Source organism: Hibiscus syriacus, unplaced genomic scaffold (assembly GCF_006381635.1).
Source record: "Hibiscus syriacus cultivar Baekdansim isolate YM2019G1 unplaced genomic scaffold, ASM638163v2 tig00111402_pilon, whole genome shotgun sequence".
NCBI lineage: Eukaryota > Viridiplantae > Streptophyta > Magnoliopsida > Malvales > Malvaceae > Hibiscus > Hibiscus syriacus.
The window spans coordinates 4,156,010-4,173,358 of record NW_024063082.1 but is presented as its reverse complement, the minus strand read 5'-3'; the positions used below and the strand labels follow the sequence as shown (position 1 = coordinate 4,173,358).

The 17,349-nt window shown below is 38.3% G+C and overlaps 2 protein-coding genes across 3 annotated transcripts; both read left to right on the top strand.

Annotated features, from left to right (window-relative positions):
* Positions 1-2,885: 2,885 nt before the first annotated feature.
* On the top strand, positions 2,886-16,507 carry LOC120161892. 2 transcript variants are annotated; one of them, XM_039172102.1, is made up of 3 exons: positions 3,042-3,147; positions 14,159-14,293; positions 14,473-16,507. In XM_039172102.1, the coding sequence occupies exon 3, from the start codon at positions 14,567-14,569 to the stop codon at positions 16,349-16,351; it is 1,785 nt and encodes a 594-aa protein (XP_039028033.1). In that variant the 5' UTR covers positions 3,042-3,147; positions 14,159-14,293; positions 14,473-14,566; the 3' UTR covers positions 16,352-16,507. The 2 variants fall into 2 exon arrangements, with proteins under 2 accessions (XP_039028034.1, XP_039028033.1); XM_039172103.1 differs by lacking the exon at positions 14,159-14,293 and having other exon boundaries at positions 2,886-3,147.
* Positions 5,946-9,969, top strand: LOC120162494. Its single transcript, XM_039172632.1, has 7 exons — positions 5,946-6,426; positions 6,701-6,979; positions 7,089-8,404; positions 8,516-8,809; positions 8,907-8,913; positions 9,000-9,571; positions 9,712-9,969. Exons 1-7 carry the CDS (start codon positions 5,946-5,948, stop codon positions 9,967-9,969), a joined length of 3,207 nt encoding a protein of 1,068 aa, XP_039028563.1.
* Positions 16,508-17,349: the final 842 nt, after the last annotated feature.

Here is a 17,349-nt window from a genome sequence, read left to right as displayed (position 1 = left end):
TAACAATGTTTTCCTCTCCTTTCAAAGTGCGGAGCTGCTGTAGTTCCAACTCTAGTCTCTTAAGCTTCCCTCGATCCAATATGTTGCTGAAACTGTCCTTGTTAAAGCTTTTGAGTATGACTTTAAGTCTCTTTAGTTTGGTAAATAGAATTGTCATTGGATTGCCTTGAACATTAGGTTTTCAATAGTGCCTAACCTCATTCAAGAAATTTGGAAGAGCAACCCAAAATTTGAAAATTTTGAATGTTTAGGCCTATTAACAAGAGATTATTTAAATAGCCAAATAATGGCCATACAATGGTCAGATATGCTAGGGGGAAGGAATTCAACAAAAGAATATGGATAAGAAGTAGCCCAACTTGGATTTATCATTACCATGACAAGTTTCCTAGCAAGGAATAACTCTTGTTGCTTGTTGCTCCAAGTGTAAGTTTGACCAAATAAATGATGGTCCATAATGTCAGTATCATGAGTGAGGTCTTGAAAGTCTTTCATATCAAGGGTGATATAGTTGCCTAGTAGCTCATGATCAGAACTTTCCTCAGGCTACAGAAAAATGTTGAAATCACCATCCAAGGTCTAGGGGGACTGATTGACAATGGGATCAACTTCTCTAATAGTTTGCCAAAGTTGTCTTCGAGTAATCCCATCATTACTACCATAAATGGCTGAGATAAAGACATGGGAGCCCATAAAAGGTCCTTTGAGAGTTATGCATTGATATGAGACTTGGATGATAGATAAGTCGATTCCTTTTCTCCAGAGGACCCATATCCTACCATTAGAAGCAAAATCGTAGTTTATATAAGTATTCCAATTTGAAAATTGAGAGCTAAGAATAGTTTCAGATTTGTCCACTTTAACTCTGGTTTCCATGAGGCAAAGAACATCAATTTTATGAAGGTTGGCTCTCTGAACCACTTTATTCTATTTTAGAGGATTATTAAGTCCTCTAATGTTCCAAAAACTTACTATCATTGAGAATGAGAGCCCCTGGAACCCCCTTGACATCCATCAGAGAGACTTTTAACCATGTATATTTGCTCATTCTTTTTAGACTTTAGCTCGTTAACTAGGCCAGCAACTCCTAGTGAAGCAGCTCATGGTTTCCTGGAATTGATTCCTATGTTAATAGGTTCATCTTCAACATAGTTGAGAAGATCGAATATGTTTTTTGATCTTGTGAGGGGAACCTTAGATTTGTCTTTTAAAGGTATGCCTCTACCTTTTTTAGAAACTACTGGATGAGAATTATTTCCTCTGTCTGAAGTTCCAATTATTTCCGTGGTGGAGTGATCGCTTACAATAACAGGGATAGTAAAGTGGTCTTCAGAATTAACATAAAGATCATTGGATTGAACAGTAACATTAATCAAAGCCTGGGAAACGTTAGCTTCATGGGATGATAAATTCTCAGGTTTTTCAGAGGCTGTGAATTCAACCTCCACAAACTGTGTAACTTCAACCCCCTTTGAATCATTGATAGTCTGTTCCTGAAGAACCTCTAATCTTTCAGCATGAGTAGTAGCTAAGTTAGGATTAGGATCACATTTCTTTCTCCAGACTTGAGAGACAGTAGAGGAAGTAGTAGGCTCCTAGGAGCATTATTTTTCATTGTGGCCATAAACTTTGCATTTCTTGCAGGATTGAGGAAGCCAGGGAACCTCCACGATGATAGAAGTAGTTTGACCATCATTTAATATAATATCGATAAATTTAGGGATGACACCCTATGATCCAATTTCAACACATACCTTAGCATACTCTAGCCTAGTTTTTGAAGTTGTAATAGTGTCCATTGAGAGAGGAACTCCAATGGCACTTGCTATATAACTAAGGCCAGTTCAATTGAATAGTTCTAATGGAACATTGTACAAGTGTACCCACACTGGAATCTTAGATAAGCTAAAGTTCAATCTCTTCAAATTAGGCTCCCATTTTCTAAGTATAAGAGGTTTGTTGTGAACATGCCATGTTTCGTTTTCAAGTACCCAGTCTCTAGTATTTTCAGAATTAAACGAGAATAAGTAGAGGTTATTTCTAGCTGAACTGACCTGGACTGAAGAACCTTGCAACGCTTTGCACAATAAGCTTTCAACAGTTCTTCGCAGCGAGGAGAAGCTTGGAGTAACACCGAGAAATTGACCCACAATGGACAATTTCCATTAAGAATATCCGGCTTCGAATATTTCTGGAGGGGGAAGCACGGTCGGGACTCCATCGCGAAGATTTGGGGGAAAGTATTCTAGGTCATGGACTTCAGGACTCCCAAAAAGCTTACGCCAGTCCATCGGACAAAAATAAAGCAACACTGAAAGAGAAACGACAACGACGAAGATCTTGATAAGGAAATCGGACGACGATGAGCACCGACGATTCAACGAAAATCTTTGGTTCTATTAGCCCTACTAACGTGTATCCAGAAGATTTCATAAACGTGCGCCATTAGCCCTGTGATACTTTAACATATTGATTTTATATGATAATAAATTAATGTTTTATGCTATTATTTTCATTTTTATTTATAAAATACAATATTAAAATTGTGATATTAAATATTTATATATAATTAATTAAGTTATTTTAAATTTAAATATTTATTTTCATATTTAGATTAAATAAAAAATATTTAGTTTAAATTTCCAAAACCAAAAACCGAACCGAATAAACTACCAAATTGAATGAACTAACCGAATAGACCGAAAAAATTGGTTAAATACTTATATCAATCCAATTTAAGTTGGACATTTGTTTTACAAATTAGCCTTTAAAATTTAATACTAATGTGATATATTCTGAAAGTTGGGGACCTGTTGTGATATTTACTTGAAAAAGTTTCTCTCTCATAACTGCCAATTATTTATCAGGTACACGTATACTTACCTTCCCTCTTTTCCCAGTTTTCCTTCGTTTTCCAATCATCCAAACACAAAGCAAAACAAGTCCTTTTATTTAATTACATTCTTCCCTCTCCAATTCTAAACTTTTCACTTATTATAGGGTTTCTTAACCTACCAATTCATTTAAAAAGCGGTGCTAAGCGATGGACAGGATTTTGTGCATTTTTTGTGAAAATTTATCGAAATAAAGTCTTAGATCTCGCGGGCATCACGGAGTTTGAAAGAATTAGAACCAAATTTATTCAAGGTAACACTTTTGGTCAATTGGGTCTTTAAATTTATAGTTTTTGGTGAAAGTGAACTTATTTATTTAATAATGCTTTAAGATATAGCGAATAGCCGAGTTAAGAAAAAAGATTAATCTGCGTAAAGTTTCTAGTGATCATTTTGAGTTTAGATTGTGCTTAGTATGCCCTTTGAATTTATCCTATTTTGCAATTTCAGTTTTCTGATGGCTTGGAACCTAGATTATTTTGAATTGTTGGTAAATTTTATAGACCCGGAAATGTAATTTTTGATGCTTAAAGAGTTAAAGGTGACTTGATATTAGCTATTAAAGGTATACCGTGTCTTTGTATTTGCTCACTGTTGTAAAAATTGTGGCATTGAAATTTGAATTGCCTCTGCTATAATTATCTTGCTGTGACAAGGGGATTCCACCTTTACTTGAGCTTGTTCAAGTTTCTTTTATTTGTTAAAGATTTTGATGATTCTATGTCTAAATTCATCATATCCTTGGTTAGGTGTGATAAAAGTTTCAACCTTAAGATATGAACTTTATTATTAGAAGATATCTCTTACTTCTTATTTAGGGCTTGGTCGTATTTAAAGGGGATTTTAGTGAATTAAAAATCTTCTGAAGTTTTGTTACTATGATGTCGTTGGGCTTTGTTTGAATGGAACTATGTTAGTGAAGACTTTTATGCTGTTTTAGTTAGTTTATGTGTTCTTATGTTTCTTTTACTTTTGTAATTAGGATTTCAAATACTTTTCCAAAAAAGGAGGGGGATTTGAAGTATTAACAGAATCTACTGTCATATTGTCAAGAGTTCATTACAAGTTAAAGCTTCATTCCTAGGCCACAACTCTTGCTCTACATTTGATATCGAAGGAAACTAAAAACTCTAGAGAGAATGAGTGCGTTAGGTAGAGAGAGAGCGAGAGAAAATTTGGGAAAGTCCAATGCCTCCGTTGAGGAATGGACTGTTTTCATCAATAATCTTAGTAAGAGGGTGTCAAGACGTGTGTTAAGGGAATTTTTCAGCCCTTATGGTCAGATTCTGAGAATTTTCATTCCACGTTTTTTAGAGAAAATAAATTACAAGTCCTCTACTTTTGCTTTTGTCCAATTTGCTGATGAGGAAAGTAGGAAGAAAGCAATCCAGTTTGTAAATGGGAAGTGGTTTGATGGGAGAAGAGTCTTTGTAGGGGTTGCTAAGTACCAGAAGGCTAAGAGGAGGGATGTTGTTGATGGGAAGAGGATTTTGGAGATCAAGTCTGGAAAACAAGATTCTGTAAGGATAGGGAAGAATGTGGAGTTGGCGAGAAGAAGGAGGGATGGAAGATCGTTTAAGGATGTTGTGATTTCTGGCCTTAATATGAGAAAAGAATTAGTTACAGGGGGAAACTCGGTGGGTTCAAAACAGATAGCAACTGGTGCTAGAAATGATTGGAAGATGTATATTCCGGTGGACCGTTCGAATTGGGTCAAGAGATCTTTAACAGCGATAATGAAACCTTATTTGGAGCTGGTTACGATAAAGGAAGCTTTGGAACTCGAAGGAGTGTCAGTTGAGATATCGAGTTGGGGTTTCGCATGGAAGGCCTGCATCATTACTTTTAATACAGTTGATGAGCTATCATTTGCATGGAGAAATAAGAAAAAAGAGTTGTGCTTATGCTTCGATTGGTTAGCTCCAGTTTTGAACGATGAAGGAGTTCCAATGGCCTTTTGTCAGATTGAGTTATTAGGCTTGCCTTTACTGCGCTGGAATGAGGCATTCTTGCAAGAACTTACTGGGAGATGGGGAGAATATTTTTGTCTTAATGACAAATCTAAGAGTAGATTAGATCTTTCGTCGGCGAAAGTATTGCTCAGGGTGGAGAGTCCTTTTGACATCCTTGAATTGATCAAAATAGATTCTTATGGAAGATCTTTCAAAGTGAAGATATCCCTGGGGTCTGTGTTTTCTAATCCAGAAGAAATGGGGGAGGGGAAGTTGGGAGTAAAAATTTCAAATAATCTGAATAGTGATTATGTCTTGTCAGTAGAGGGGGATGGGCAGTTTCCAGATCTGGCAGCAGCTAATAATCGAGATGGTTCAGAGGAGTCCAGACAAAAACTAGCATCTTGGCTGAAAAGTAGTCAAAATGGGTGTGTGAATGGAGTTAGTGGGGAACAAGTTGCATCGAGTAAGTCAACTGAAGAAGTTAGTGACTGTGGGCTATCAGATATAAATCAGAAGGGGAATCATGTGGGTCTGGGATTGAGGGATATAACGGTCTCGAACAATATTGTCATTTCAGATGATAATGGGGCAGCTGTTTCTCCAATTAAGAAAATCTTTCTTACTGGGCCTGCTTTTAATCCAAAGTCGATAGGACAGAAGAATGATAATGGTCATCAACCCAATATCATTTCAGCTGATCCTAGGGAAGTTGTTGACAAGCAGTTTTTTCCTCGAGCAAAAAGTTTAATTAATCAGAGGAGGTTAAAAATAGCTCCTCTTCGTTCGGGTAGTGTTTGCTCTGAGGGGGTAGTATCTATCAGTTTTTATGACAGAGTTTACAGAAGGGTGTCTAGAGGTTTGGTCAGAGAACCTCTGGAGGAATTCAGTTATTCTTCAAATTCCTCCCATTCTTCAGTTAAAGTTAGGAACGAAGCTTCTGCTACTAGGGAAGTTTGCGATTTGTTGGGGATTTCTTTCAAAGGGGGGCAACAGATTCTAGAAGATGAAATATTCAAGTTGCAGTTGAAGGGGTCTCATAAGGACTCCTGATCGTTTCTTTCGGATTCTTTGCGGTTGTTATCGAGACTCATATCATATGTCAAAATTAAAAATTATTACTTGGAATGTTAGGGGGCTGGGGAGAACAGAAAAAATCAGAGTTGTGGCAAGATTGGTTTCTACAGAAAAACCGTCCTTTTTGCTTTTGCAGGAAACCAAACTGAATGTTTGCCGAACTGGATTGAGAAGGAAATTAGGGGCCAATTTTCTAAGAAGTTGTAGCTCTGTTTCATCTGATGGTTCAGCAGGTGGCTTGATGTGTTTGTGGAATGAGGATTTATTCGAGGTCAGTTCAGAACATAAGCAGTTTAAATTTATGGCATTAACAAGGAAGTTTAAGTTGAGTAATTTTGATTGTGTAATCATTAATGTGTATGGCCCTTTAGTAGATGCTGACAAAGAGGAGTTTTTCAGGGAGTTTTTGTGTTTTGTTAGTAGTTTGACTGTGCCTGTCTGCATAGGGGGGATTTTAATGCCTATCTCGTTCCTGAGGAGAAATGTGGATTTACTCATAACTGGCACTCCATGAATCTGTTTGGATCTTTTATTCAACTCTATAATCTGTTGGACTTACCATTAGTAGGGGGGAGGTTCACATGGTGCAATTTTAGAGAGTCCCCCACTTGTGTTAGGCTGGATAGATTTTTGATTACTGGGTCCTTTTTTACTCATTTTCCTAATGTGATCCAAAAAATACTGCCCAAATCGTTTTCAGATCATAATCCAGTCGTGCTAGTAGAAGATTGTTATAATTGGAGTCCTAAGCCGTTTCGTGTTTTAACTATTTACTAGACGAGGAGGGGTTTGCTGGGGTGGTTGAAAATTCAATTGCAAACGCGAGGATTGAAAACGAGTCCAGGGGAATTTTCTCTCTACTTGAAGAAACTAAGCTGGCTATTAGGAATTATCCAAGGAGTAATCTTAGGGGGTTTTCGTTAGCAATTTCAGAATTGGAAACCAAGATTAACGGCATAAAGCTGAAGTTTCAGAGTGGAGGGATCTCTGCTCAAGAAAGGGAGGTGCTTGATATTTCGAGGAAGGAACTGTGGATTTTGCATAGGAAGGAGGAGAGTATTTGGCTTCAGAGGTCTAGATTGAAGTGGAATAATGAGGGGGATAGGAACACCAAGTTTTTTTCATTTATGTACCCTAAATAGAAACAAAATCAATTCCATTTCAGCATTGAAGGTGGGTGGTGTTGTTATCTCAGACCCGGAGCAGTTGAGAGGACATATTTATGATTATTTCAAGGCTGTTTACACTTCGAATTCAACCCTAGAGGTGGAGGATATGGATCTAAATTTTGCTAAACTGAGTCACGATCAAATGAAGGTTCTTGAAAGGAAATTCGCTGAACAAGAAGTGTGGGAGGCAGTTTTTCAGTCAGACAGTTCCAAATCGTCGGGTCCTGATGGTTTCACGATGGGTTTTTTTAAGAAATTCTGGCCAAACCTGAAGGTTTTCATTATGAAATTTGTTGAAGATTTTTACAATGGAAGGAATTGGGAGCATGGGGTTAACCATGCTTTTATAACCTTAATTCCCAAGATCAGAAATCCGAAAAGCATTGAGGATTACAGACCAATAAGCCTAGTCGGCAGCCTGTATAAAATTATTTCCAAAGTTCTTTCCAGAAGGCTTGTGTCTGTTAATAAAGATGTCATAAGCCCTTCTCAATTTGCCTTCATCCCGGGTAGGCAACTGCATGAATGTGCCTTCTTAGCCAATGAAGCTATTGACTATTGGAGAAAAAAGGGGAGGAAATGCGTTTTTAAAGTCGATTTCCGACGAGCCTATGATTCGATGGAATGGCCAATTTTATTAAGATTAATGAAAGTTATGGGGTTTGGAGATAAGTGGATTTCCTGGATTAAATTTTGTATTTCTTCTGCTTCTATTTCGGTACTTGTTAATGGCTCTCCTATTGAGGAATTTAAGATGGGCAAAGGGTTAAGACAAGGCTGCAGTTTGTCTCTTCTGTTATTTAATATAGTCGGGGAATTGTTGAACCTTATGTTGGTCAAGGCTGCAGCTTGTGGTTTGTTCGAAGGATTCAGTATTGGTAGGGAGGATAATCTCTTCATTTTGACCCATTTGCAATTTGCAGATGATTTAATTATTTTCTGCAGGGATTCTCCTACTCAGATTCTTAATATTAGGAGAGTGTTGAACATCTTTAGTCTAATGTCAGGGCTAAGCCTCAACTTATCCAAGAGTAAGTTATATGGTGTTAACTTGGAAGATGAACTTTTAAAGGAATGGGCTTCTGTGGTAGGTTGTGGGATGGGTGCTTTACCTATGACTTATCTTGGTCTACCGATTGGTACTACCAAGAATTCTGAGTTGTTATGGGAACCAGTCATCCAAAATTTTTCTACCAAATTAGCAGGCTGGAAAGCTTCTTCACTATCGCTGGCTGGGAGATTGGTATTGGTGAAATCGGTGTTGTCTTCTTTGCCGATTTTCTTCATGCCCATTTTCAAAATTCCTCCAAAAGTAAATCATAAGTTGAATTCTATAATAACTAGATTCCTTTGGGGGGAAGGTCCAGTAAGAAAACGGATTCATTGAGTTAATTGGAATTTGGTATGTCAACCGATTGAGGAGGGTGGTCTGGGTGTTTTGGATTTGAGTTTGATCAATCGAGTGTTACTTGGGAAGTGGGTTTGGAAGTTTGCTAATGAAAAGGAGTCCCAATGGAAGAATATGTTGTGCTGCAAACACAATATCAGTAACTTATCTTTATCTATAAGTACGGCAGTTTCTTCTCAAGATTCTTGGACTTGGAGAGGAATTAGGAATAACTATGAGAGGAAGGATGAAATTGGAGATTGTTTGAGGTCAAACTCGAAACTGCAAGTGGGGAGTGGCAGATCTATTGCTTTTTGGAATGATGTTTGGGTCAATAACTCTATCTAAAAGAACAATTCCCAAGGATTCATGCTCTTTCTAGTAATAAATGGGAAAAAGTTACTGAATTTGGTTGTTATGAAAACAGTGGATGGGTTTGGAATGTTCAATTAAGGAGGAACTTATGTGATTGGGAATTAGATCAGTGGATTTCCTTGATGTCTTTGCTTGATTGATTCAGTTGATGACTTTTTGGCTTGGTCTGGGAAAGGCGATGGATTGTTCTCGGCGAAGTCCTGTAGACTGACTATTTCAGGGAGTACTAGAGGGAATTTTCAGTGGAGTAAATGGGTGTGGTCTGGTTTGGTTCCCCCAAGAGTTCAAACCTTTTTATGGCAATTATCTCACCACAAAGTGGCGGTTAGAGTAGAGCTGAAGAAACGAGGGGTTCCATTGGAAAATGTTCTTTGTCCTTTATGTCTTAAGGATGAAGAAACAATTCAACATCTTTTTCTCTTGTGTCCGGTTGTACGGGAGCTGTGGAATAGGTTCCTAAGGTTATGGGATGTACTTTCAGTTTTGCCTAAAGATCCACAATCCTTTCTTTGTTCTTGGTCTCATTTTATGGCGTCTTCTTCAATTTGGAAGTTTATCCCCGGAGTCGTTTTGTGGTCTACATGGAAGGCTAGGAATTATGTGGTGTTCGAAAACGGCAATCTGGACATGGCTGTACTGTTTTTCATTTCCAGGTTTAGGCTGGCCAAATGGCTTTTAGCAAAATATCCTCAGGCAAATATTCAGTTCGATCTTCTGGTAGGGGACCGGACCCAAGGCTAGCTGACAGTATTATAATTTTTCCACCTAAGATGAAGAAGGATACGTGATGGTCTCCTCCTCCACCTGATTTTTTTAAGTTCAATGTGGATGGGGCGGTAAGAACTGATGGCTTACAGGGAGGAATAGGAGGAATTCTTAAAGACTCGAATGGCTCTGATCTTATCTCTTTTTCTACTGCTGTGGGACCAGGTCCTCCTATGTTGGCTGAGTTGAAAGCAATTAAAGAGGGAATTGATTTATTTCTTTCTTCCCAATGGGCGGCGAGAGGAAGACTAGTGTTAGAGAGTGATTGTTCAACGGTACTGGAATGGATTTTGAGGCCTGTTACTGCCCTTCTTTTTTCAGGTCCCTCGTTGGGGATATTTGTGCCTTAGTCTCTGCTAAGGACATTATGGTTAGATGGATACCTAGGAGCTGCAATTGGGAGGCGGACAAGCTAGCTAAGGAGGGAATAGGTTGATCGCTTTTAGCTTTAGATATGTTATGTTATGTTCTGTTAGGAGGTTTATAGTGTAAAGTGTCTCTTATGTAATTCCGGGTTATTAATAAATTGAGGTACTCTTTTCCTCCTTCATTTTGTTGTCTCCTCTTTAGAGGCAACAATGAGGGAGGTTTTTAACGAGACCTCCTATTCCTATAAAAAAAAAGTACTAACAGATTTGGATGAGGTTAGAATTTTTCATATTGCCTTTTATACCCTGTCGATTGTAAACAACTGTAGAGGAGACAATGAGGTGAGTCATGTTGGCTTCAGTTATATGTTGTTTTGGTTCTGGGACTTTTAGTGTCAATTATGTAGGCTTTCAGGCTAGTTGACTATTCTGGTTAGCTTTTATCAATCACACACCGCTACAAGTAGGTAACTGGGTTCGGCTTTCAGTTGGTTTAGGTTTCAAATCTTTGGTTATGTTAAACTTCAAGCTAGACATCCTAGTTAAGTGAATTTCTTCTGCGTCTTTCAAACCTAAACCCTCAAATAGTTAAAGATTGTTTCAAACTGAAAAGTTTCTGGAGCAGGAGGTTCAACTTTGATAGAAACCTAGTTGATGTAAAAGTGTAATATATTTTTGTTTCAGAACTATCAAATTCTGCTGTAATGCTTCTTGTATAATTTGCATAAGGTTGCACCTACAGGATCTTTGATAAAATCTTAACGAACCCATAATGGAAGTTAAAATGAGTAACTGGGCTGGTAAACTAGGGTGTATAGTAATAAAAAAATGACGCCTTCAATATCTATTATGGAATAAGAAGGGGAAGAAATTGTTGTTCAAAATCCTTTCTCAAGGGGGAAAAAGGAAGCTATGAATTTTTTGGTTGTTGTTGGATCTCAAGTAAGTTTTTGTATTTCCACTTTCAGATTCTTTAAAAGAATGAATTAAATCAGATTTTCTTTTTATAAGTTCTATCAGATGATTAAGTAACTTTCAATATCGATATGATAGGCTGTAAAAATCTTGTAAACATCCTTAGCACAAGTAATATAGATTAAATCTTCTCTATAACTTTTTTTTTTTATAGAAGTTGGAGGTCTCATTAAAAACTTCCTTCGTATTCGTTCACATACTAAGGTATGTTAACGAACATTGGAAGGAAGAAAAGAGTACCTCAAATTTTATTGATAAAATACCCGATACAAAAGACACCATGGAATATCCTCTCATGGTGATGTACACCATTACAACAAACACCTTAACCTCATATAACCTCATCCAAAGCCACAGTCTAATCACCTTACTTCTAATTACACTACCAACAGTAGGAATAAAACAACGCAACAGAACATAATACAAATAAAAAGTAACACCTACAACCATATAGACTAAAACAACCACAATTGAAGAGACAATATCTAATGAGACTCGTCTTCTTTAGGAGCCCAAGAGTTTGGTTTGAATGAAGGCTCTATCTCATGCACCATGACCTTGAAGAAGTTGTCACCAACTTTCAATTCCACCATCGCATCAATTCTCGCATCAGCCTTTGCGAGGACCTGGATTTTTGCCCGATCAAAGGATGATGGAGATTGACAACTTTCGTCGATAGCTAGTAATAAACCCCACTTATCAGCAATGTTCTTGAAAGTATCCCAAATCCATGCGTGAAAAGGAACACCCTTGCAAACTAACCATACTCGACGACACTCCATTACCAAACTCTCTGACCAAGCTTCGACTATGGAGAACCACTCTGCGAGAATCTTTGATTTATCGTTCTTCACACTTCTCAATGAAGCATTGTCTTCGAAAATCATTAAAATCGCATTACCAGCAGCTCTCATTAAGGTGAAGCCAGTGAGGCCCTTCGCTTGCATTTGTTTGGCGAGATGACCAATTTTGACAAAGTCCTTGCACCACCCCACTAGACAATTGCTCAACACCTGAAGTTTTTCTTCATCTATAACACCTTTAACTTTATAATGATTCTTCCTCGAAACATCTTCCATCCCGGACTTGCGAAGACCACCTGTCGAGGACTTTCTCCAATAGGAATGTCTAGGTTTGAATTTAGCGAAATAAACACCAATTTTGCTTCCGTCGATATGAGAACCATTCATTTTTGAGATCGCTCTCCTTGCTTCATCGATTGTTGCAAAGCGAATGAAACCAAAGCGAACTCCTTTTGAATTTCTTTTATTTGGAATAAAAGCATCAAGAACCCGACCATAGGAGCGAAATAAAAATCCAAACCTCTTCCAGTGAATGTTCTCTGGTAAATTATCAATAAATAACGTGTAACATCTAGTCTTATCATTACTGCACCCCTTTGAGGTGGACTCCAACACTGCTTCTCTTTGGCCTTCTCCACTATTTTCAAAGTCGGCGCCTGCTGCTCCACTCTCTGATTATGAAGCTCCGATTCCGTAGCCTTCGGCACCAAAATCTCCACTCGATTCACCTTCTTATCCGGAATTTTCAAACTTTTTCCAGCCTCTTTATCCCCACTATTGAACTGACGGCCAGTCTTAACCCCAAGAGCTGCGGCTTCAACCCTCATCTCATCTTCTTCCTCGCGTTTCTTGGTCACCTTTTCCTCCAGCACATGGACATCATAACTTGATGGACGAACTTCATTAGGAACGGAAGATGAATCTGTTGTCTCCCTCCCAGCTGCAAGCTTGTCATCGACAGATTTCTCATCTTGCACAGCTTCTCTTGCTTCCCTTAGTTTAGCTGAAGACTCTTTAACGAGCTGCTCAATATCAAGCCTTGTCTTATGCAATTTGTCACGTAATTCAGCGGTGTCTTTAAGTGAACAGAGGGAATTAACAAGGCGATCAAATGCCACAATAGCAGTTCGTATCTTGGAAATCCCCGCTTCCACAGACTGAGAAGCCGAAGCATGATCTGCAGCTAACCTTGGCTTTTGCCGAGAGGACTTGTAATGGTTAGGGGTAGCAAGACCCACTTCAGGATTCCGGGAACTCATTTCTTTTGTGTTGCTTTATCATTGAAGAAAAGCAAAGGAAGAAAGGGTGATGAACAGAATCAAAACTGCAGCTAAAGATCAGCGGCGAACGTAGCTGACTTGATTGCTTTGTGGAGAGACGACAGACGCAAGGAGATGGAGAAAGTAAAGATAATGACTATACTGCTGTTGTAGATCGCGCCGTCGTCGAAGAAAAAGAAAGAAGAAGCGTCGCCAACAGCTAAAAGTCTAAGGGCCACGTCCAAGATCCACTGAGTTGTAGGCACTCCCTGGTGAAACGAAGCCTAGATCCTTGATGCTGGCGTCGAGTCGAAAAAACCTGGAAGTTTTGGTGTTCAACGTCCACCGAACATGACGGAAGCGCGGCGTCTGACGGCAGCGGCGGGTGGCTGATGACGGCGGCGGACAGCGGGTGTATGTCGGAGGAGAGAAAATTTTTCAAAAACACCTGGGGGAATTTGAAATTTGAAATCGCGGGTTAGAGAGAAGCTGGAGCTTCTCTCACTAACACGTGAAAAGTAGTGCTTGTTGTTGGTTTGGTCACAAGAAAATTGCGGACATCTTCTCTATAACTTATTTCAATGCTTTTAGATAGAGGACTACAGTTTCTTCTATTTCTAATTATAGATAAACTTAGGTGGTCATTCATCAAAGGGTAATATTCTCTTATAAGACTTGCATGTCGACGCCTCTTCACAAGCATACACAAGGTTCCTCTTGTTATGGTGACCATGGGTAGTTCCTCCTCCTGGTTTTAGGCATAACATTGGTTTGGCTCTGATTTATTGGTGTGTTCTCCAGGGCTAAGACAAGGAGCTTCTGATTGTCAAGTTGCTAAATATGTTGTATTACCTTTACCTTAAGCCTTACAAAGTTAGTTCCTTTATTTTAGAATTGCTAAATTAGTACCCTTTGTTCTTACCGATAATTGACTCTTTGTATCCATGTCTAAGAAACATAGCAATTAATGCAAATCACAATTTTGAATTTCATTATTCACGTTCTTCACTTTTTTTCCCTTCTTTCTGATAGGCATGTTTTTTTTTCCTTTCAGTCTCCCTCCCCCTTCCTGTTATAGAGGAAGAGATTACTGTTAAATTTGGTTATCTTATAACTGTTCTTTTTCTATCACAGGTGCGTTATGTAATCCTTTCGGGTACTAAATAAGTTGCTTTACTAACTGACAACTTAAAAAGGGATTTTGCTGCCAATGTTTCTGTTCTATCGAGAAGAAAATTGTTTCCATTTCTATGTTGATTAATTATACTGGTTGGTATTCATATTTAAGTTTGATCCCCCGGTTTATTTTGTCTACTTCCCTCGACCTGACTCCCCATTATCTCTCTATCCATCTATATGTATGTGCATATATATATATAATTTCATTTTTTTTGTCTCTACTGCAATATCTGTGCCTAACTAAGAGCATTTATGTGCTGTTTTTGAAGCTTTTCCCTGGAAGCATTTTTTCCATTCTGTTTGTTGCATGGAGGGAGCCCTTTGAATTGCCTCAGACTGTTGCTTCTTTCCTTTCATGTAGTCATGGCTGATCATGCTTTAATGGTAGCTGATACTTCTCAACCCCTTGTAGATCTTTCATTGGTTATTGGGCAGGAATTCCCTGATGTTGAAACCTGCAGAAGAACCTTGAAAGATATTGCTATAGCATTGCATTTTGATCTTAGGATAGTGAAATCTGATCGCAGCCGATTTATAGCCAAGTGCTCCAAAGAAGGTTGTCCATGGCGTGTCCATGTAGCAAAATGTCCTGGGGTTCCCACTTTCTCAATTAGAACTCTGCATGGGGAGCATACGTGTGAAGGGGTTTGCAACCTCCATCATCAGCAAGCATCAGTGGGTTGGGTTGCAAGATCAGTAGAAGCACGCATTCGGGATAATCCACAGTACAAGCCAAAAGAAATCCTGCAAGATATCCGAGATCAGCATGGAGTTTCTGTTTCTTATATGCAAGCTTGGCGTGGAAAGGAACGAAGTATGGCCGCACTTCACGGGACTTTTGAAGAAGGGTATCGCCTTCTTCCTGCATACTGTGAGCAAATAAGAAAAACCAACCCTGGAAGTATTGCATCTGTTTTTGCTACCGGACAAGAAAATTGTTTCCAGCGCCTCTTTGTTTCTTACCGTTCTTCTATCTATGGGTTTATAACTGCTTGTAGACCACTTCTAGAACTTGATAAGGCAGAACTGAAAGGAAAATACTTGGGTGCATTACTTTGTGCTGCAGCTGTTGATGCCGATGATGCATTGTTTCCCTTGGCAATTGCTATTGTTGATGTGGAAAGTAATGAAAATTGGATGTGGTTCATGTCAGAGTTGAGGAAGCTTCTTGGTGTAAACACTGAAAACATGCCTAGACTTACTATACTATCCGAAAGACAGCGAGGCATTGTGGATGCAGTAGAAACCCATTTTCCGAGTGCGTTTCATGGTTTTTGTCTACGTTATGCCAGTGAAAATTTCCGTGATACATTCAAGAACACGAAATTGGTTAATATCTTCTGGAATGCTGTTTATGCTCTCACTACTGCGGAGTTTGAGAGCAAAATTGCTGAAATGATAGAGATCTCGCAGGAGGTTATACAATGGTTTCAACTCTTCCCTCCGCAGCTGTGGGCGGTAGCATATTTTGAAGGAGTGCGATATGGCCACTTTACACTAGGTGTTACTGAGATGTTGTATAATTGGGCCCTTGAATGTCACGAGCTCCCCATTGTGCAAATGATGGAGCATATTCGCAATCAACTCACTACTTGGTTTAACAATCGTCGAGAAATGGGAATGAGATGGACCTCAATTCTTGTCCCATCTGCTGAGAAGCGGATTTCGGAGGCAATTGCCGATGCTCATTGCTACCAAGTGCTTAGAGCAAATGAAGTAGAGTTTGAGATTGTCTCAACCGAGAGGACAAATATTGTGGATATTAGGAGTCGTGTGTGTTCCTGTCGCCGTTGGCAGCTGTATGGCTTGCCATGTGCACATGCTGCAGCTGCCCTTATTTCTTGTGGGCAGAACGCTCATCTGTTTGCTGAACCTTGTTTCACTGTGGGAAGCTACCGTGAGACCTATTCGCAGATGATACATCCTATTCCTGATAAGAGTGTTTGGAAGGAGCTCGGTGAAGGAGCCGATGGTGGAGCTGCCAAGCTTGATGTCACGATACACCCTCCCAAAATTCGTCGGCCACCTGGCAGACCGAAAAAGAAAGTTCTTCGAGTAGAGAACTTGAAGCGGCCAAAGAGAGTTGTTCAATGTGGTAGATGCCATTTATTAGGTCATTCTCAGAAGAAATGCACAATGCCAATTTGATCCTGATTTAGCATCTCCGTCTTTCATTTTTTTTTGCCTCTCTTCTTTTACCCTTCAATATACTGCTTTGAAATTCCAATAGAATGTTTGTAATCTTATTGTATGGTTTTAACATCCCAGTCTTAGAATAAAGCATATCCCCTGCTTTTTCTTCAATTCTGCTTCCATATGCACATTTTTGTTTCCGTTTTACAGGAGTTAATTGGTCCTGAATTATACTTCTTTTGGCAATATGGTATCAAAAGGCTTCATATTCAGGTATGTTAAATGCCATATCAATAATGACCTATAGATGTATTCGTATAGAGAACTTGGTGATCAAGTTTGTATCCATTGTACTGTTTGTGGAACTTGTTTTGGGATTCTTATGGGACCAAGTCTTTTTACCTTTGGATTGAACAATGTTAGGCACTTGATCAATTAATGGATCTTATCAAATTATTATCTTTTAAATTAAGTGAAATGAATTGGAATTTAGTTTAATAGAACAAATTTATTCAAGTTAAATTAAAAATAATAAAATTAAACTTTATTGATAATATTACTAAACTTTACATTAGAGCAAATAAACTCAAGACCATGTATATACTTCATTATGATAAACTTGATTTGATAATTCTTCTATTTAGAACATCTTTAGTTTATCATTTTAAAAGATAAAATAATTATAATTTGATATTATATATACATGTAAATTATATGTACCGACTTTTTAAAGATTTCTTTTAGTAATTTTTGTTGAAAGAGACTAATACACATTTTCAAAACTAATTGTTATTCAGTTTATTCCTTTTATTTAAGCTATAAAAATAAATAATTAAATTAAATTAACTTGATAGTTTTAAAAAAAAAAGTCAAATTGAATTTTGCTTTCTTCGTCCTTGTACAAGATAGCTTACATTACATCAACAACAAAAAAAAGTAGCTTGCATTAAAAAAGCACTAAACTTAACTATAGTTAATTATTTAAACCCTTCATTTTTCTCGAGAGTATCCAT